This window comes from Schistocerca serialis, chromosome 3 (genome assembly GCF_023864345.2).
Source record: "Schistocerca serialis cubense isolate TAMUIC-IGC-003099 chromosome 3, iqSchSeri2.2, whole genome shotgun sequence".
Lineage (NCBI taxonomy): Eukaryota > Metazoa > Arthropoda > Insecta > Orthoptera > Acrididae > Schistocerca > Schistocerca serialis.
In genome coordinates, this window is record NC_064640.1 from 214,057,090 (window position 1) to 214,079,039 (window position 21,950).

The following is a 21,950-nucleotide window of genomic DNA, read 5'->3' on the forward strand; positions in this document are numbered from 1 at the left end:
TTTCAGTAGATAATTTTTAATGCTTGTGATTCAGATACTAGATTTAGTGACTGTACAGAAATTTGTTCTGTCCAGCTTCCTTGGAAGCACATTTCAAAATTAGTTATCAAGAATTAAAAAACTGCTATACACATACTTTTGACAGTTGTTCTTATCAGGCATCTACTTTCTCTACCACCTTATGGACCACTATATCACATACAGTAACATGGACTGAAAACACCAGTTAACACGAAATGTATATGGAAGAGTATTTCTCTATATTACATTTAATAATAATTATAGTTCTGCCATTTTTTAATATTTTCATTGAACATCTGTGTTCTAATAAATACTTAAACATTGGAGACAAGGGACTGGCAGAATTAAAGCTGTGAGGAGGATGGGGTGTGAGTCATGCTTGGGTAGCTCAGTCAGTAGAGCACTTGCCCGTGAAAGGCAAAGGTCCCGAGTTCGAGTCTCGGTCCGGTGCACAGTTTTAATCTGTCAGGAAGTTTCACTTAAATATTTGTTTTCCTGTGCAGATAAATTAATCCTATCTACACTCCTGGAAATTGAAATAAGAACACCGTGAATTCATTGTCCCAGGAAGGGGAAACTTTATTGACACATTCCTGGGGTCAGATACATCACATGATCACACTGACAGAACCACAGGCACATAGACACAGGCAACAGAGCATGCACAATGTCGGCACTAGTACAGTGTATATCCACCTTTCACAGCAATGCAGGCTGCTATTCTCCCATGGAGATGATCGTAGAGATGCTGGATGTAGTCCTGTGGAATGGCTTGCCATGCCATTTCCACCTGGCGCTCAGTTGGACCAGCGTTCGTGCTGGACGTGCAGACCGCGTGAGACGATGCTTCATCCAGTCCCAAACATGCTCAATGGGGGACAGATCCGGAGATCTTGGTGGCCAGGGTAGTTGACTTACACCTTCTAGAGCACGTTGGGTGGCACGGGATACATGCGGACGTGCATTGTCCTGTTGGAACAGCAAGTTCCCTTGCCGGTCTAGGAATGGTAGAACGATGTTGAGCAATTCGGCGGTATGTCCACCCGGCCTCCTGCATGCCCACTATATGCCCTCGCTCAAGATGTTGAGCAATTCGGCGGTACGTCCACCCGGCCTCCTGCATGCCCACTATACGCCCTCGCTCAAAGTCCGTCAACTGCACATACGGTTCACGTCCACGCTGTCGCGGCATGCTACCAGTGTTAAAGACTGCGATGGAGCTCCGTATGCCACGGCAAACTGGCTGACACTGACGGCGGCGGTGCACAAATGCTGCGCAGCTAGCGCCATTCGACGGCCGACACCGCGGTTCCTGGTGTGTCCGCTGTGCCGTGCGTGTGATCATTGCTTGTACAGCCCTCTCGCAGTGTCCGGAGCAAGTATGGTGGGTCTGACACACCGGTGTCAATGTGTTCTTTTTTCCATTTCCAGGAGTGTATATTATGGATGAGTTGAGTTATTGGATTTTTAAGTTTCATGCAGTTATGTATATAGTAATGGAAAGCCCTGGTGAAATTTAACTGATTTAAAGAGTAAAGGTAACAACTCATTGGATAGCAAAGGCCTGTGTGGCTACAGGGTCCTTGCTGACTACATTATGCCAGCACTACAGATCTACAGCACTACTATTAAGTGGAATGTTATCTATACCACTTAATTTATTAAATGCAGTTGTTGATGCCAAAATTGATTTAACTCCAGTGGTTATCAATAGTCACTTAAATTTACCTTTACATGACTTTTTTATCCATGTGATACAGCCATACACTTTGGAGGAATTACATTTACTAGGTTATGATTAGTTCCAGAAAAGAGTTCTCACTCTGCCATGGACAGTAAATTAGATTAAATCTTTATGATAAAGAGTGTGGCTTGAACTTGGAGATTAGTTATTTATTAGCTTTACTGTAAAAGGTGAGCAATTCAAATATGTCAAATATATTAATGTAAGACTTAAATTTGTCCACCCACTTCTCTCTCTTCTGGCAGTGAATTGCAGAAAATTTGTATTCAGGACCCAGGCATGCATAAATTATTAATGTGTTGACTTTGCTCATACTTCACTGTTTTGTGAGATATGTCATTCCAGAATAAAATATAGATTATGGTCACACTACTATCTATCTTTCCTCCAACAGGTGCCAATGCTGCATAGTTTAAAGAGATCCTTTGTAGAGTTCTGGAAAATTTCAGCTGTGGTGGTACATCAGCAATTTACAGAGCGAAAAGCAGAGATCCGATTTGATGGTTTAAGCTTTGCAAGTATGGTTATGATTTTTTCCAGAGAGAGATATTTCATTATGGAAAGGCAATTCAGTGATTCAATCATATCGTAATGCAAATTTGAGGTTTTAATGATATGAAATTAGTGGAAAATGGTCCACTTCTTCATTAAGTCCTATTTTTGGATTGTTTTCACTGTGCATTTTCCTTGGAAATTTATGTCAGTTTTTTTGCATAGAATTGATTTAATTGCAGAAATGATGTTAGAACCAGATACTTATTGGTCTGAATGATTGATAAAATGGCTCTCTGCATCAGAATCAGAATTTTTATCATCCAATAACATACAAAGTCAAAGCACAGATCTGATGTACTGGGGACTCGTCAACATCACATTTACATTACAATTACAGTTTGTATATACAGTATTACAAAAACAATACATCAACATTCCAGTTTACTTGTATTACAAAGTAATATATTACAACAGCATTTACGTAGTGAACATATTTTTACAATCATTTATCTGACACAAAACTGCCAAGCTTAATTTACAGGTGATGTTTCCTTGCTCAGACTTCCACATCATCATTCATAAATTCTTCTATGGAGTAATAACATTTCTCCACTAATAATTTGTGCAGCTTTGGTTTCAGTTGCCCTAGCTCCATGCTGTTTACTTGTTTCTTTTTTAGCATGTTGTAGATTTTCAGATTAACAGCAGATTCTCAATCAAAATGCACACAGTCTTTCTAATCTTTCAGATTATATGTATTTTCTGATTTTGGATTTCATAGAGAGCTTATTCCTGTGTCAGCACTCAGAACGATTTATGGATCTTGTTAATTGATTTTGACTAGTACTACATTACAGTACAAGCTGTGTATAATGAAATTTAATGGGACCAAGTAAAAAACAAATAAAATCAGATGAGTAACTAAGAGTTTCCAAGTTGTGAATTCTCTCTGCTTATCTCTGGAACAAACTTAGGAGATCAAAAGTAAGTTGAAGACTGGCAAAAACACCTAGAACAGGGAGACATTTCACTGAAACAGTGTAGCCCTTAGGATGTGGTGTTTCTAGCTTTTGCAGTCAGTTCAACTTTGGTATGTCTGAGGTTCATACAGTGGGTAATGTAAATTAATAAACTTATCTCAATAATGATGTTCTAGTTACTATTCACCAAAAGCTGAATTATCCAGCTGCCAAAATGTTTTTCTGTAACTTCCCCATAGAATTTTCCAGGTTGTAAATCTGTAGTCATAAAGGCTTCAAAATTATAAAAGGAATGGTCATGCTTAAAATATTTACTTTCGTTTATTTGTGGCAAACATAAAACACAGCCAAAAACACACAGTTAGATGTTGGGGAACTTCGGTTGGAAAAAAAGCAAATTATTTAAATAAAAACATATCATCTTATACTGGATGTATAATGAGGAAGATTTTTATTTACATTATGGGCAGCCTTGCAGCACTTTTGGGGCTTGTCACACTACATTACTTACCGAGTACTAGTTTCTTGTTCAACACTGTGTTGTATTTTCACAAACAGTATCACGACATTTGCATAAATTTCAGTTCAGTTGCAATTTAGAGTAGTTTAACAAGAATATTTTGCCATAATTTGCACTATAATATGTAGGACAGGTTGCCTCAGTAGGTTTCTAAACAGGAACTCTGCTTTCATTTGTCAATTGCATTGTTCATTATGTTTACAAATGTGGACGCATATTGTAAATTAAGAAGCACTCCAAAACCTTCCTCATGCAACACAGATATTTTCCTAGTTTAAAGTGTAAGTAATTATATAAATGATAATAAAAATAAATAATACATTTCCATTTGCTCACATTAAAAAATATCACTTTATCAAACATGCCAAGGAAACTTGTTCTGCATAAGCAAAGACTATAATTACCGATACAGGTATACATCCACAGATCAAACTAGTCGGGACAATACTGTCATTTAACAGGCTGGCAAGGCCTGCAACATTAAAATATGCCTCCAATTTATTAGTGACACTCCTTATCTGTGTCTTCTTTCACTGTTATTGTACCAACTGCTGTCCTGGTCTCAAACATCTCTTTTCTATTATGGACAGAGAATGTAAGCTGAGTCACTGCTGCTAGTTTGCACAGCTTACTGTTTTGAATTCCTACAGTCATGACACTATATTCTGCTTGCATGCCAATTGTTTTATTTTACTTTGAATTCCTGTTATTTGTGTCAGTTTTATTTAATTTGTATGAAGCCGAGTAGCAATTCATATAGCAGAACTACAATAAGTAACATCTCTGTGGTTGACAAATGATCATGATGGTACAAGAGACTACAGTCAATAAATTTAAGTGCCATAAACCAGGATGTGGAGGTTTCCACTCAGCATTTTCTGAGAAGTTTTACTGTCCTTTGTGTGAAGTACGATGCACTGTATGGATGTTGAGCATTACTGGAAGCAAGAGGAGAAGTTGAATGTTCAGCTGATAAATTCAGCACTATTCCCATCTGATCTTATACTTTAGGCTCATTGCAGAAAATCATGATGAATCATTTCAATATACACTCAACTCTGGATAAACATGCACTAAATTAAACTTCCACGTTTTATTGCATCAAAAATATTTTGCTGGCCATTTCTTTGAGTACCTAGATCATGCCTCTATTCTGGAAAAAAAAGCAGCTCATTCTAAGATATGTATGAGAATGTCCTCTCAAAATATATTTTTGTTTTCTTTCTTCTTGCACATAAAACTTGAAGCCTGATTCAAAGTTCTCTTAGGAGGTAGTAATTTGAGGCAACCGATTTGAAGTAAACATGCATACAATTTGTCATGGTATTAATTAAGAGTTGTGGTATTGTTGTGCGTTGAAGGACCACAGCCTCATTACTGACCTACTGATGTGTTTATTTAGTCACAGATGTGATAACTTCTAAAATCTTAAACCATGAAAGTGGCTATCAAACCTTGTGCATTTCTCAGATCTCTTCAAAATGGACTGACAGTGTTTGATGAGTATAATAATACTCAAAGTGCTAGTAACCAGTCCATCCTTTGTATCTACTCAATATTCTTCTTACCTGCCATTCTTATGCATGGAAACATAATGAACTAAGATCCATTGATCTTAGTGGATGATGAGAATGACTAAGATTGCTGGTTCATCATTGATGTAATGCTAAATGTAGCTAATGCAGCACTTCACAGTCAGGTTGTGCAAGTCTTACTGCCATAGGAAAAACCTATAATATCAACAGGAGTTTATTTTGTGACACACTTTTACATTTTTGGGCATTTTACAGTAAGAAAATGGCCACAGTTAACTGATTTTAAGAATCAGAATTTAGAGAGCTGATGAAAATATAGTGTCATTCCTTTTCAAATCAACAAATGAAAGTGTGATTTTTGATCTGGCCATTCTGGATTTGTTTGAAATTAAGAATGCATGTAGTTTTCATAATGAGGAACATAAAGCAATGTTTTTCACATTTTTGTGGTCAAAAGTTCCTGAGTAATGGGGGCTAAAAAGTTTTTAAAATTTTTTTAAAAATGGCTTGTGGAAAAATTTTGATTTATTCACAACTTGTGTTCTAATTAAGACAGAATGAAGAAACTGAGTTTGTTAGAAACCTCTTTCAAAGAGCTTTCATATGATATAAGATATAGTTAGCTAAAATATTATAAAAATATGATTATTGGATAAACTGAATGCTGAAACAATGCATTTTATGATTCTAAAAAACTCTGTGTGGAAGATGCTGTTTCCCTCTATGTATTCTGAAAATTTCAACTTGGAATGAGCATGGGATTGCTATGGAGAGTAATTTTGTGTTTAAGATGGTGCGTTAAACGCCATAAAAATTAATTTATTTTAAATATTAGGTCTACTTGTCATCAACTATGTCTTATTGTACAACTAAATGTTGACATCAAAATAAGATATCTTACAATAAATGGAAGATAAAAACAATATTCTCCTTATCAGTGTTGAATTAACAAATACAACAAGTTGAAAGCCTTCAAAAAAATCAAAACAACTGAATACCAGAGATGGACAAAGTTTAGTTTGACTCCTTACTGAGAGGTATCATATCAGTCTAATGCATGACACTTCTAGCAAATCAGTTTATTGAACATTATCATTTCTGCATACATCTTATTCTGAGATCCATCAACTCTTATAAGAACAAGGGTTTTCTACCATCATCCACTCGGCAGCAGGACACAAGTTTTTCTTATGCTTGTTATGGTCCTTTTCATTAAAGGAGTGACTGAGCTCACAAAGTTGGTATTTTAGGTATTTTATGTCATGTACAGTATAATTTTTATGAAATGTTTTCAAACTTCACTGCATCAGTTTTCTGTATTTAGGAATACACAACATTACTTCTTCATTATTCATGTCCTGGAATGTAATGTTATGTTAACAGTTGGAAGTTTAACTGGGTGTAGACATATAAACTTATACACTCTTGTGAGAATTGTACAAAAGTACCTTTAAACTAATTTTGAAATACAACATTTCAGAATTAATCGCATTATTTCACTTTGTAGGCTATATACACACCAAAAGAAAATGTACAGGGCTCTTTCAAAAACAACTGATAACAGCTGACTGACTAGAATCCAATGACAAAATACTAAACAGATGGCAGATAGTCACAGCAACCAGTCACCTTGCATTTAGTCTTTAAAATAAGTTTTTTCCATTTTATTAAGATATTTTAGAATTTAGGTCAATTTATAAATTTTGAGTTATTGATTTAGCTTGTACTAAGCTTTAAAACCCAGTTATTTGTATGAAAAGTACAATTTAATAGTCTAAGTGATAAATCCAACTATGATTCTCAAATGTGTCACAGGTAGCAAAATAAAAATAACAATTCACAATCTGAATGACGTTGAACACGATAGTGATAAACGTAAAATTACATTTATTGGTGATCCCATGCTCATTCCAAGTTGAAGCTTTCAGAATACATAGAGAAAAATAGTATCTTTTGCATAATTTTTTTTTTTTTTTTTTTTTTTTTTTTGTGAATTTTAAAGAAAATTTTTCAAAATTCAGTCAATTCAATAATGATATTTTTATAAAAAAATGTGTGTATATTTTTAACCAATTATGTTTTATATCATATAAAAGCCCCTGAAAAGAGCTTTCAAACAAACTCAGTTTCACTGTTCTATCTTAATTAGAACACAAGTTGTGAACAAATCAGTGTTGTTGCACAAGTCTTTTTTCTTGTCTTTTCATTTTTTCTAGCACCCATCAGTCCTACTCAGAAACATTTTGACAAAAAAAAAATAGAAAAAATTGTTGTATGTTACTGTTTATGAATACTACAAGCACACTTAATATCAAATAAGTCAAAGAGGGTGAGGTTGTAGCACTTGTTGATTTGACGCAGAATAGCCCCCTCTCTAAGCAATGGCAAGTGGAATTTTTTGAACCACTGCTGTGTGATTCATGGTTATTATCTATTTCATCATGAGTAAAAGTTACTCCAACAGTGAACAGGTGTTGCTGATAAAAGGCTACATCACATGCTGATGCAATGTTCAGCCCAATTTGCTATACTGAAGTGATCAGAATTTACGGCATTCAGAGACATACAACATAGCCTACTAGACATCCTTACCTTAAAATAATGTGGTACTGCAGCCTGTACTGTCAGTGGTTGTATTGTATTCATATTCATAAATATGGAGAAAGTGAATCATGTAAGCTGTTTTGGTTCAAAAGCTATGCCCTTTTCTGTTCTCAAGCTGTAAGGTCTTTGTCACATGTACAGTACCATGCTAATAATTCAACCTGTATAATTGTGTAGGTGTTGGGTGGTGATATATTGCCCTACGTCTTGCATCCTAAAAATCAGTCTATTGATTATAACAGAGTTTGTGTTCCTGGGTTTCTATTTCATGTGGATGATTCAGTTTTTCTACACAAAATTTTGATCACTGATGTAGGTAGCTGTCTTTGATAGGTGGTTAGCACATCTAAGACCATCACTGGCACCACCAGATCATGGCAGCTAAGTCTGTTGTTGAACTGGAATTATGAGACTGAAAGACTGCCTCAAAATATATTTTCCAAGAATAATAATTTTCGAGACATCATCATTATGGAAGTAAATAGTGGATTTTACTGTCCTGGATAAGCTTCTTTGCAGTCTTGAATATGAATGCTGCCAGTAAAAATTAAAGTCAGCCACAATTTTCTCAGCTGCACATGACACTCAAATGGATATTACAGGGGCTACATAGTTTGGATATTCAGCATAATGTATTGTGTTAAATTATCTAATGTGGATATCTCAATAGTTATGTTGAAATATTATAACTATGAGAATGAATATAGATGGCAATCGTAATGAATCTTTTCTTGGGACTTCCTTTTTAGTCTCTTCTACATAACCCAATTTACAATCAAGATCAGCTGTTTCTCATAGCTTACTATTTATATTTTTCATCTATATTAAACATTTATATACTCCTGTAAATAACTTATTTATCTCAAATTTTTATGTCAGTGCTACCTGATCTAAATGTGTATGAATGTATAATACAAATCATGCTGTTTGTTGCCACCACTTATTCTTCTTTGTCTATGATTCATTACTCTTCTAATCTTACAGCTTCTGTTTCATCCTTCAGAGAATCAGTCAACCAGTAGTTATTATGACACATTCATCAATTTTGACTTTACTGTTTGAGCATTACATGAAAGACTTGATGACAGTGAAGTTCAGCAATTAAATCACAAAGATTAACTGAATATGGTATGCACAAGAAAGTCAGGGATTTCTGTAGAACAAATCAGTTTTTTGCTTCATTCTATTCATCATGAATCTAAGTGAATTCCATTACAATCATTCTGACATCCTTAAACAATTTTAAAACTTTCACTTTTGTTGTGGAATATGTGGGTGTTAAGAATACTCTACAGTTAATGGGTGTAAAAGTCAGTAATATAGATAAATACGTTTCTGACTATAACAAAACAATTTCTAAAAAATTCATGAACTCACTAATGACAAAAATAACTTAACAACATAACAGAGGGGAAGTGATTGCAGCAAAATCTGAATATATATTTGTAAAAGTAAGGGGTTAAAAAATCATGTAAGGGATCTTTATATTTACTGTCAGTTACTGGGAACTACAGGTAGAAGTCACTCATGATAACATAATTAGGCTGTAACTATGAAATGTCTCAAACATAATTAAGCCAACAAGTAAACTGAAGTAATAAGGCCATTGAGGAAAATGTGTGAGAGTCAGTGCAGTTCTAAATGTGAACATGAGATTCATTTTGTAATGTGAGATTTATGTTGTATTGTTGCAGAAGTGGCATGTGAACATGTTGAGGGTGGTCTGTATATTGGCCCAGAGTTCCTGCTGGGGCAGGTCTATGATGGCAGCAATGCACATGAAGCTCGTGAAACAGTTGTCCTGTACAGGCCTGTGTATGTGACAGTTGTCCGAAATGATGGCATTAAACCTAATGCCACAACTACTTAAAGAAGCTGTCAACCATTACTCTGCAGTGTGTGTCACACCCTGTGTATTTGTTACCTGATTAAAATTTTTAAAAAATCTTTTAGTATGTGACATAATAGTAATTTGTCTCATGCTGTCATACAAACTGTTAATTAATTTAAAAACAAAGTTTCATGTGTCTATGATCACTAAACTTTTATTCCTGAAAACTGAGGTGAGTGCTCAGTTATGAGATTATTTTTATTGTACAAAATATTTTTAAGCAAACCTCTTTTCACAATGAATCTTGACAGTTCACAATTAAGATTTTTCAGAACTGATGACTATTTAAAGTTGCATGAAAATTACTATCATATATGAATCAGTCATGTATTTTTCATTGAAATAGTCTCAAATTAACACTTCTGCAGTTTACAGAACGTCTTGACTATGGGATCAGCATATATCTAGCAACCGAAAGTTGACAGTTTCCTGTTTGTCTTGCTGTGAACATGGGGAACTTATCATTTCAAACTGTGGATTTTTCTGAATCACGCACAAATTGTCTGCAGTTACCTCAATGTACTTAAGGAGCACTACTTACATAGAGAGAATAAACATGTTTCATTGATTGGCAACTCCATGGAGTGCTGTGTGCGCAATGACCATGTATGTTAAATTAAAAGAAAGGTCAGCGTTGGTGATAATATTGATGCTAATAGCAGAATTGATTTTCGATCACATAGTGATCATCTTCGGTGCTGTACACATTAAACTCAGACACTGGTATCAAGTTATCAATAACCAAAACTGAGAAGCGATCACAATATCGCTTTTCAGTTTTGGTTATTGATAACTTGATACCACTGTTTGAGTTTAATGTGTACAGCACTGAAGATGATCACTATGTGATCGAAAATCGATTCTGCTATTAATAAAACATCAATATTACGACCAACGCTGACCTTCCTTTTAATTAAACATGTTTCACTCAGTGGCATTTCAAATCAAAATTCAGATAGTTAACTGGGATCAGAATTCTGAAGATTTGTAGCAATAGTTACAAAGTGCTATTGATATGATTAATGAAAATCATTTGGTTGAAATTAAACATACGAAATTTGGTCAGTCTGGATTTGTGGATACAGACACATCAATCTTAAATACATTTGACTATTTCACTACAAACAAAAATATTACCTGAATAAGTTTCAAAAATATTACCTGGTCATGCATTCTAACAGCTTATAAAAATTCAGTTCTAATGCTCAAATACAAATTTGCATTGATACTTTTGTCAGGTCACTAATGTATCTGTGAAAGAAAACCCCTAATCACTAAAGCAAGCTATATTTGAACCTCTATTCTTGCTGTACACATAGTTCAAACATCTTAATTGTAAAACTGCCGATTAAACTAGATTCATTGTTAAAAATGAGTTATTTAAATGATAATTCTTTGTACATCTATTTTTCTTTCTTCTTCCTTGTGTAAAAAATTTTCTTGTAACTGAGACCATCATTGTATGACAAAAAAATACCTAATATGGAAGAAATGCTTGGTGAGACATAGACATCTCAAGTGTTTTTAAATTAATTAACTTTGTTTCACCAAGCTACAGATAAGTCAATCAGAATGCTACATTTGGGATTGAAATGTGTCTTAGATAATATATTTCCATGATGAAAGAATATGCAAAATAGCTTTAAATGTTGTTTCTATATTGGATAAATTTTATCATGTAAATTTTATAATTGAGCAGAGGCATTATTAATGTTTTGTGTGAAGACAGTGTTATATGTGTGTTATGTACTGAAATAAAATATGTAGATTTGGTGTTAAATATTGTTTCCATGTGGTTAGAGGCTGGTTAGTGGGAAGCCCTATTCAATTTCTTCTGTACAAATATTTAACAACCTTAAAATGGAGAATGAGAAAAGAACTGTTCAATCAACAGTCTGTTGAGACACAATGCCCTAATCAGATGTTATGTGTGTGCCTGCATAGCCCAAAAATACCCCTTCAAAGTACCTCTAAAACAAGAGGCATAAATTTGTTTACAATCATTTTGAAAGCATTTTCCCATATATATATATATATAACATTTTATAACACTACATAAATTATGAAAAGTGATTTTGATAGAGCACAGTGGAGTACACTTGTTCTCTCATTGCGGTGTTTATGAAAGTTATTGTTATTTTTAAATGTGGGATATAACATTAATAAAATTGTTGTTGAATGTTAATGATTGTGAAGCTGTTTGTTATTGTGTACTTAAATATATGCATAAAAGAGGTTTATGTGTGAATCAAATGTTTTATTCTTCTCACCAACTTTTGTTCAAGTGCAGGTTTATTGCAAAATATAATGCAATAAGACAAGATGAATATACATTGGGCAAACAGGCCAATATATATGCTGGTTCAAAGTCTTTGCATCAAGTGTGTAGGGGCAATAAATCGTGTCTTGGAGAAGAACTTTTGTTAGAGACAAAATATTCACTGATGCATCCTTTTCACTGGCTATGCCCCTGAAATTGGAAGGGCATAGGCACTCTGCTGTTTGTGTATGCAGTGTGTGTTGCACATGATCCAGTCATCTGCTCCATATGAAAAGGATGACAAAGTAAATTAAAGTTCTTGATTTGTTTCTAAAATATCTTTCCCACTTGAGACATTCACTCTTATGGTTTTCTTTTTGAAAATTACTCTATCAGGTTATTGGTGTAGGTAACATGCAGCACATCTCATTAACAGACTCTGCTGCTTCATTGAAATCTCACTGTGCCAGTGCAGTGAATAGTAAATGACACTTAGCATCAATAGGAATCTTCAGCAAACATTTTGTCTCTAACAAGAGATGTTACCCATGATTGCTTTGAAAGATCCTGTGTGACATAGGGCCTATATATGAATCCTTTTTTAAATTTATTTATTTATTAGGATCTGACCTTTTGAAAAACTCTCAGCACACAGCACAAGGTTTTATATAACAAGATTTCATCTAACATTATGTATGCAAGATATTTTCATCCAACTTTCTGCTTTTTTACTCTGGCTCCAATTCTTTTAGAAGCACTATCCTCCTTTTATCCCTCCTTGATCATTACCATACTTATCATTTACTAGCCATGTCAATGTGTGCTCCATTCAGTATTAACCAGTAGAAATATGAAGAGACTATTTTAATTTAGCTGAAAGTTATGTAGACCCTGTTTTGGAGTTCACAAAGCTTATCATTGAAGCTGAAACCGGCAGCAGTTAAAAACTTTACAGATCACTCTGGATGTTTGTTACTGTTTTAAGCATTTCTGACTTGAATATTTCCAACATTTTACACAAATTTCTGTATATTCACCTTAAGTGCTGGAGATAAAAGTCTGTCATAACAGCTATCTATTGTAATAGGGCCTATAGCAAATACAAGGTGAAAAAATCAAGCTGACAATAACATCAGAAATGGCAGGGGACATCAAATTGAGCAATACTTATGAAATTAAACATAGGCTACAAATCATTAATTTTCAAGCTACAGCCAATGAGAAATGACCACATGGAAGTTAATGCACAGTACAGTAAGAAAACATGTTTTTAAGTTTGTCTAATAATGTGGCATACGTGCTGCCATGTTCTGTACAATGCTTGAGTCACCACCAACAAGTACACAAACAACAGACTAACCCAGCCCAGGATCTGTGATATTTCTGAACCGGGGCAAAACCTTGATAGTGGCATTTGAGATATGATGTCAAAAATTAAAAAAAAAATGTTTTTCAGAAAATGTTCATTTTGTAGTGCACATCTTTCTGAAGAGTTTGATGTATAAAATGTAAATGTTCAAAGATATGTGTGTGACGTGTCATTTGGTCTTAAGTGAGCCAAAGTACAGTGTCACGCCTCTTCACACAGTGTTCTTCTATCACACATCACTGTATTTCGCTCTGTGGAATTCAAACAGGTATATTTTGTAATGAAAGCCATCAGACCTGTATTCAGGATGGTGGAAATTAAAATGTCATAGGTGCCTCTCCTGTTCCCAATTGGCTGGTTTGACATCCTACCCCTCTTCTTTTTTTTTCTTTTTTTTTTTTTTTAAACTCACTATTAATACTGGGTGGGATTATTTATGGCCCGAAGAAAGTGTAGTGATCTGGCAAAAATTTTCTGTCAAAATTTCATGTTCTTGGACACCGAGAAGATAATATGTAATCTTTCTTACCTGTTAGTAACTTATTTCCATTCTGGTAGTTTGAATCTATGAATTTTGCTAATAATTATAACAACACTTATCACTTGCTCACCAAATCAACCACATAAATAAACAACATTTGGCATTCACCTGTTCAGGTTTATTCAGCTCAACTCATATAGCCTGATACACTTATGTCTCCAGGAAGGCTTTTTTTTATTTCCAGATGTGATGGGGATTCTGCTGGCAGAGACATCACATACACTATGCACGCATTCCGAAATCAGCTTACAATTTGTTCAGAAATGAACTTAGAATATGATTAAAAAGATCCAAAAACCAACAGGGATGTATTGCAAAATCATATGAATAACCAATAGGCCAATGTACACTGGATGCTAGGTGCTTTGTGAAGCTAAGATTTTTTTTCTTCAAGAATATGATTTTGACTACCCCTGAAGGAAGTTGTAATACATTCCTAGATTCATCACTTAAACTTGGTTCTAGAAACTTTCTGTGTAGGTTTTCATGAGACAGTTTGCATCTATCTTCAGGCATCTGCCAGTTCTGTGTTTTCAGCATCTTTGTGGGACACTCCCATAGGCTGATTGGCTCTATGACCATTCACACTGGCCATCTTTGTATCCATTTAGTATCTGCTGTTAGTCATATTTGAAACAGGTCCCACACACTTTAGAATATTCTTGGATGAGTCTAACAAGTGTTTTGTATGCAGTTCCCTTTGAATACTGATTGCACATCCCTAATATTCTACCAATGAGCTGTAGTCTATCAACTGCTTTATGTATGACTGAGCCTATGTAATAGTTCCATTTGATGTATTTGAAAATTGTTGCATACAGGTATTTGTGTGAGGTGGCCTATTCCAACTGTGATTCTTTGATATTATAGTGAAAGAAATTCATATTGTTTGTGTTATGTGAAGTGCATAATTTTACATTTCTGAACATTTAAAGTAAGTTGCCAATCTTTCATCACTTTGAAATCTTATCAATATCTGACTAAGTATTTGTCTAACTTCCTTCATTACAGATAATTGCATAATCTGTTAAAAGTGTGAGGTTACTATTAATATTGACTTCAAGATCACTGATATACAACATGAACAGCAAGGCTCTCAACATACTTCCCTGGGAAAGACACAAAGTTACTCCCACATCTGTTGATGACTCTTCATCTAAGATAACTTTGTGCATCCTCCCTAACAAAAAACTCTCAGACTAGTCACAAATTTCACTTGATAACCATACAATCGTACTTTTAATAATAAGCATAAATGTGGTACTGAGTTAAATGCTTTCCAGAAATTGAGAAATAATGCATCTACCTGCCTGTCTTTATCCATGGCTTTCAGTATGTCATATTAGAAAAGTGTGAGTTGTGCTTCACATGATCTATGTTTTCGAAACCTATGTTACTTGCCATGGACATAGTCGCTCTGTATCAGATACCTCATTGTATTTGAGTTCAGAATATATCCTAATATTCTAGGATGAATGAATATCAAGGATATTGCATGGTAATTTTGTGGATCATGTCTGCTACCCTTGATGGATGTGGACATGTGCTTTTGTCCAACCACTAAGCATGGTGTTTTGTTCATAGGATCTACAGCAGGTTATAGCAAAGTGAGAGGAAAACTCAGTCACAAATTCGGTACAGAATCTGATAGGGGTTCCAACAGGCAATAGAGCTTTGTTCAGTTTTAGTGATTTCAGCTGTTTACAAATGCCACTGACTCTAATATCTATTTCATTCATCTTTTCAGTGGTATAAGAATTAAATTGGGGCAATACTCGTGGGTTTTCCTTTGTAAAGGAACATTTGAAAATGGAGTTAAGCATTTCTGCCTTTGCTTTGCCACCCTCAATTCAGTTCCTGTCTTATCCTTGAGTGGCTAGACACTAACTTTAGTGCCACTAACAATCTTTACATGCAACCACGATTTCTTAGGCCTTTATGAAATGTCTTTGGACAGTATTCTGACATGGTAGTCATTGCATTGCTCTCTTAACAGTGAAATGTGTTTTGTTCAGCATCTCTCTATCTATTACCCTATGCTTTGTTTTACACCTCCTATGCAGTAGTCTCTATTTTGTTAGGAGTTCTTTTAAAGTGACTGTATACCATTGAGGATCTCTCACATCACAAACTGTTCTGTTAGGTGCATATACACACATTAAAAAAAGTTTTGCATCACCCTGGTTCCCAGAACTCCTGAAGATAGACGTTGACTGTAGATATTGTATCACAGACACAGTCTCTTTGACTGTTCATAGATGTCACTAAACCCGGCCAAAGCTGTAAACAAACATGCATGAGCATTGCCTTTCAAACGGAAGGGGTCCGATAGCTGATCAGTTCCAGTCATTCCACCAGGAAGGAGGTACACGGCTCATGTTGTCTGTAGTTCAGCCATGCCTAGATGGTCAATACTGCAGTTTGATCATGTCCACATCGTTACTTAGTGCCAGGAAGAGCTCTCAACAAGGGAAGTGTCCAGGTGTGTTGGAGTGAACCAAAGCGATGTTGTTTGGATATGTAGGAGATACAAAAAGACAAGAACTGTCGATGACATGCCTTGCTCAGGTCGCCCAAGACCTACTACTGCAGTGGATGACCACTACCTATAGATTATGGCTCAGGGGAACCCTGACAGCAGTGCCACCATGTGGAATAATGCTTTTCGTGCAGCCACAGGATGTTGTGTCATGATTCAAACTGTGCGCATAAGGCTGTATGATGCGCAATTTCATACCCGATGTCCATGGTGAGGTCAATCTATGCAACCACGACACAATACAGTGTGGTACAGATGGGCCCAACAACATGCCGAATGGACCACTCAGGATTGGCATCACATTCTCTTCACCGATGAGTGTCGCATATGCCTTCAACCAGACAATTGTCAGATACGTGTTTGGAGGCATCCCAGTCAGGCTGAACACCTTAGACACACTGTCCAGCGAGTGCAGCAAGATGGAGGTTCCCTGCTGTTTTAGGGTGGCATTATGTGGGTCCAATGTACACCACTGGTGGTAATGGACGATGCAGTAATATGTTATACGATACGCGAATTCCATCCTCTGACCGTTAGTGCAACTATATCGGCAGCATATTGGCAAGGAATTCGTCTTCATAGATGACAATTCATGCCCTCATCATGCACGTCTTGTGAATGACTTCCTTCGGGATAATGACATCACTCGACTAGAGTGGCAAGCATGTTCTCCCGACATAAACCCTATTGAACATGCCTGGGATAGACTGAAAAGGGCTGTTTATGGATGACGTGACCCACCAACCACTCTGAGGGATCTACGCTGAATCGCCATTGAGGAGTGAGACAATCTGGACCAACAGTGCCTTGATGAACTTGTGGATAGTATGCCATGACGAATACAGGTATGCATCAATGCAAGAGGACATGCTACTGGGCATTAGAGGTACTGGTGCGTACAGCAATCTGGACCACCATCTATGGTGGTACAACATTCCATGTGTGGTTTTCATGAGCAATAAAAAGGGCAGAAATGATGTTTATGTTGATCACTATTCCCATTTTCTGTACAGGTTTCGGAACTCTCAGAACTGAGGTGATGCAAAACTTTTTTTTTATGTGCGTATATCCAGTGCATGGTCAATTACTCTTTTAAGCTTGAGCTATAGCTCCTCTGCATGTTCCTATCCTGAGCTAAAAGTTTCAAATTCCTTACTCAGATGTGACACTACTGCTTCTTTATGTAATTTACTGAACACATAAACCTTTCTACTTTTTTCATTTGCCCCTTGTACATTGCTAATAATTGTTGCAACAGCTGCCTCATGGTCTAATACCAGTTTCAATGTGGACATCCTCAAAGAGGTCAGGTTTATTTGTTGCCATTTGATCTAACATATTTTCATCATGAGTGGGGTTCTGAACCATCTGTCCTAGTTAGTTTGCAGAGAAGACATTTAGTAATGTTCACAGGGTGTCTTGTTACACTCACTACTAACAAAACTGTAATTATCCCAATTCATTGTTGAATGATTCAAATCTCCTCTGACAATTGCAGTATTTACACTCTAGTGAACTGAGGTTTCTCTAAAATTTTCAGTTACACCAGGAGCCGAGTCTGTTGGTCAATAGAAGTGTCAAATTATAATTTTGTGCCCACTCCTTGTACTGAGTCTTGCCCAAACAATCTCACACCCAGCTTCAGTTTCTGTCTCCATAGGTTTGAGTTTATTGTCTACTGTGACAAATACCTCACCTCCATTTCCCATTAGCCCATCCTTTTAATGAATGCTTAAATTTCCCCAAAAATCTCACTGCTGTCAACTTCTGGTATTAACCCGCTTTTGGTACTTATTACTATGCGTACTTCACTGCTTTTTAAAAGCACTTTAAACTCTGGTACTTTGTTGTAAATGACACTAGGATTTTAATACTCTCACCTGTGAGGGAGAGGAGGGGGGCATTTTTTGGACCTTACACTGATACTTCTGGCTATCCTGCATGTATCATTAACTGCACTGAATTGAGAGTCAAGCGATTATGCAATTTTTTTTTTAAAAAAGAAAAAAAGAAAAACCTTGTGTTCACACCCATACACAGACAGCTACCTTGGTAGCAGCCTCTAACTCTAATGTTAGTGCACACCTGACCAATTTAAGGGAACCTTACAGTTCTCAACCCTATGGCACAAGTCTAGGAAGTCACAGCTTAGCTTGTCACAGAACCTTCACAGTGTCTAGTTCAAGCCTTCCATTTGACTCAGAATGAGGGGGCCATAATATGTTCTCAGGACAATGCTGTTGATTGCCAGCTTTGTTGAAACTCTGTGAGTGAGGCTGGCATTGAGAATCTTCTCTGACAGTGACCGGAATGATACCAGTGACCGGAATGATACAAGTACAACCTTAGAGCCCAGATGACAGACATTGTTCATTGCAACATGTGCCATAATCTGCAATTGTTTACACTCCACTACCTTAATAGCTGCTGAATAGCCTCTCAACATGTTGAACAAGGCCCTTGGCATAGACTGATTCTACAGTTTTCCTTCCCATCCCTTTCTGTCATTTCTCTAAGGGGTACGATTATTCACCATACAGTTGGACTGCCAATGATTAATAGGCCCCTGTCCTTTCGTGTTTACCTCCAATTGACTGGGACTCAGAACTTTTTCTAACAGGTTCAGTGAGTCACATTGGCTTGATCTCAGTTTTAGTGAAAGGCAGTACCTTGAATTTTTTGGCTAGGGTGACAGATGTAACATCCAGAGTTCTTCCTGGTTGCTGTCTCCATTGTACAGGACAGCTAGACCTACCATTGACATGTCACCCAGTCAAGTGGATGAGTAGTGACAGAAACTGTATTTCCTGAAGAGGAGAGGATAGAACTTGAGGTATCTGTGTGTGCCTCCCAACACACACATTTGCAGCAGCTTCCAATTACTTCGCTGAAGTCAGGGTGATTTCCAGTTCTTATAAACAAGAACTAGCTCATCCCATGCCTGACAATGGAATTGTACCTGTAGCAATATTTCACTGAATAGTAAATAACCATTTGATTACCTATTAACTTATGGGCCTGATCGGCTACAAGTGTGACCAGTAATCTATTAGAACTTAAGCAATAAACAACCAAAGCGAGATATCTGTTACCAAGGATGCCCATGGCCGGGGGCAAAGGAGGCCCTTGTGCCCCCTCCCCTTATTTCTCAAAAAAGGAAAAATATAGTGTAGTCAGGTGATTTAAAAGTCGGTATTATGCAGGTTTTCAACTGGGTTGTAGCTAGAACTTTTATTCTTCCGAAAGATTAAAATACTCCATACCTACAGGTCTAGTAGGAACCCCCCCCCCCCCCCCCCAAGTAAACTATCGTATGGGTGCCCATGTCTGTCACAAAAGAAAAAAGCGATAAAAAATTTCCTGTTTCTTTGAAACTTTTTTCAGGTTATGAACACTAACAAGGCAGTTTAATATAAATGCAGAGAATGTACACCCCTGTTAAAAGAATGTGACATGGTATGTTAGTTATTTACAGTAGGCCTAGCACAACTGTAAAACACAAATGCAATTTAAGAAAATTCTCGAAAATATACGTTAGTAAACGTCCATAAATTTCCAAAAAATTACCTTTTTCACGTAAATATCGGTGTAATGGAATTAGGAAAGAAAAAACGGAGGAAGATTAGGTATACCGTCCCGTCGACATCGAGGTCATTAGAGACGGAGCACAAAGTCGGATCGTGTATAGTATGTGGAAGAAACTCGGTCGTGCTCCTTCAAAGGAAACATTCCGGCATTTGACGGGAGCGATTTGGGGAAATAACGGAAAACGTAAATCTGGATGGCCGGACGCGGATTTGAATCGCCGTCCTCACGAATGAAATTAAGGAACCATTGGTTTTGAACGAGGATACTGTGACCAACATAAAAAGAACAAATTACTGTCAACGATAAAGTTCAGTGCCAGTTATTCACAGCATTCTTAAATGTTCGAAAAAACACTATGTATCACGAGACATGCGAGTACGGCAACCGTTAATGAAAGATTACGCTAAAACGTCACGAGCCGTATAATATTATGCTAGAATCCAGATTTTCAAATCGGACATATCTGACACGCGGTGTAACACAAAAGAAAATCTGAAAGTCGTCTTACATATTTAAATAATTGAGCTAATTCCACACATTTCTTACCTAGCTGAATTTAAGACATCCCCTACTCTAGCGGGCCAGAGATTGGACGATGCAGCTTCAGTTTATCACAGTCAGAAATTGTGGCCGAGCAACAAAGCACGGCTTCCGCATACGGCGGGTAACAGTCCAGTACTGCAGCATATCGAAGCAATTTCTTCAACCAGCAGCTGAGCACCACTTCACGAACTCGTCGCTACTCATTAGCTTGTTTGGAATGTCGCGACAAAAAAATTTTGCATCGCTACCACGCACAAAAAAACGGACGATTGGAATTAAATTATATAAGGTGAGCAACTTTTTTGTCTGGGCATTAAGGCAGTGTCAGAGTCCTAACAATGCGAGGTTTCCCTAATCCATCCAGTTTACGTATGAGGTTAGATTTACTAGGGAGGCAGTATTTAACGTTCTCACCTGTCACCAGTGAGTATACGAAAACGACCATTATGTTCAAGAACTTGGTCACCAGGAAATATTTTCGGTGACTGTCTAAGCAGGAACAGTTGGTGACAACTTGACAGGATCTTTTGTTCTACCTCATCGATTTTGGGCACAATTACGAGGGTTGCAACTTAAATAGTGGCAACTATTTATTTAGAACAGATACAAAAAAATGGTTCAAATGGCTCTGAGCACTATGGGACTTAACATCTGTGGTCATCAGTCCCCCAGAACTTAGAACTACTTAAACCTAACTAACCTAAGGACATCACACTCATCCATGCCCGAGGCAGGATTCGAACCTGCGACCGTAGCAGTCGCGCGGTTCCGGACTGAGCGCCTAGAACCGCTAGACCACCGCGTCCGGCACAGATACAAAATAGTTACATGTTTGCACCCGTTACTGTCCTTCAAAGTAGTCACAAGCGTTGTATAAAACCCGTTGCTAGCGATGTGAAAGGCGAAGTAAACAGTTAGCAGAGCTTGTTCTGTTGATGGTGCGAATGGAGCTGTCTGAAGTTATGATGATACTCGTGTACGACTGTGATGGTGTTATCCTAACGCATTACGTTCCTCCACGGCAGACCGTCAATGTATTACTGTTCGTTTTTGGAACAACACCTTCGACCAGCTTTGCGAAAGAAGCGGCGACAATTTCTGCGCAACCCACCCATCAGTTTGCACGACAATGCGTAGGCGCGTACAGCGCAAACTGTGGCTGCTCTGTTCGGTCGTGGGACTGGAAAGTACTGTACCATCCACCATACTCCCCGGTCTTAGTTAGTCCTTGTGACTTTGATTTGATTCTGAAGATGAAGGAACTACTTCGTGACACTCGCTTCAGAATTGTTCCAGAGATTCGACAGGTAGTAGACCGCT

At 36.9% G+C, this 21,950-nt stretch overlaps 1 protein-coding gene across 2 annotated transcripts in view; it reads left to right on the top strand.

Moving 5' to 3' along the window:
• Positions 1-11,998, top strand: part of LOC126469936 (arrestin domain-containing protein 2-like) — a 242,950-nt gene extending 230,952 nt beyond the window's left edge. For both annotated transcript variants that reach the window (XM_050097337.1, XM_050097338.1), the window contains one exon: positions 9,594-11,998. In XM_050097337.1, the coding sequence (XP_049953294.1) occupies positions 9,594-9,769 (176 nt within the window). In that variant the 3' untranslated portion in view covers positions 9,770-11,998. The remainder of the gene's footprint in view (positions 1-9,593) is intronic.
• Positions 11,999-21,950: the final 9,952 nt, after the last annotated feature.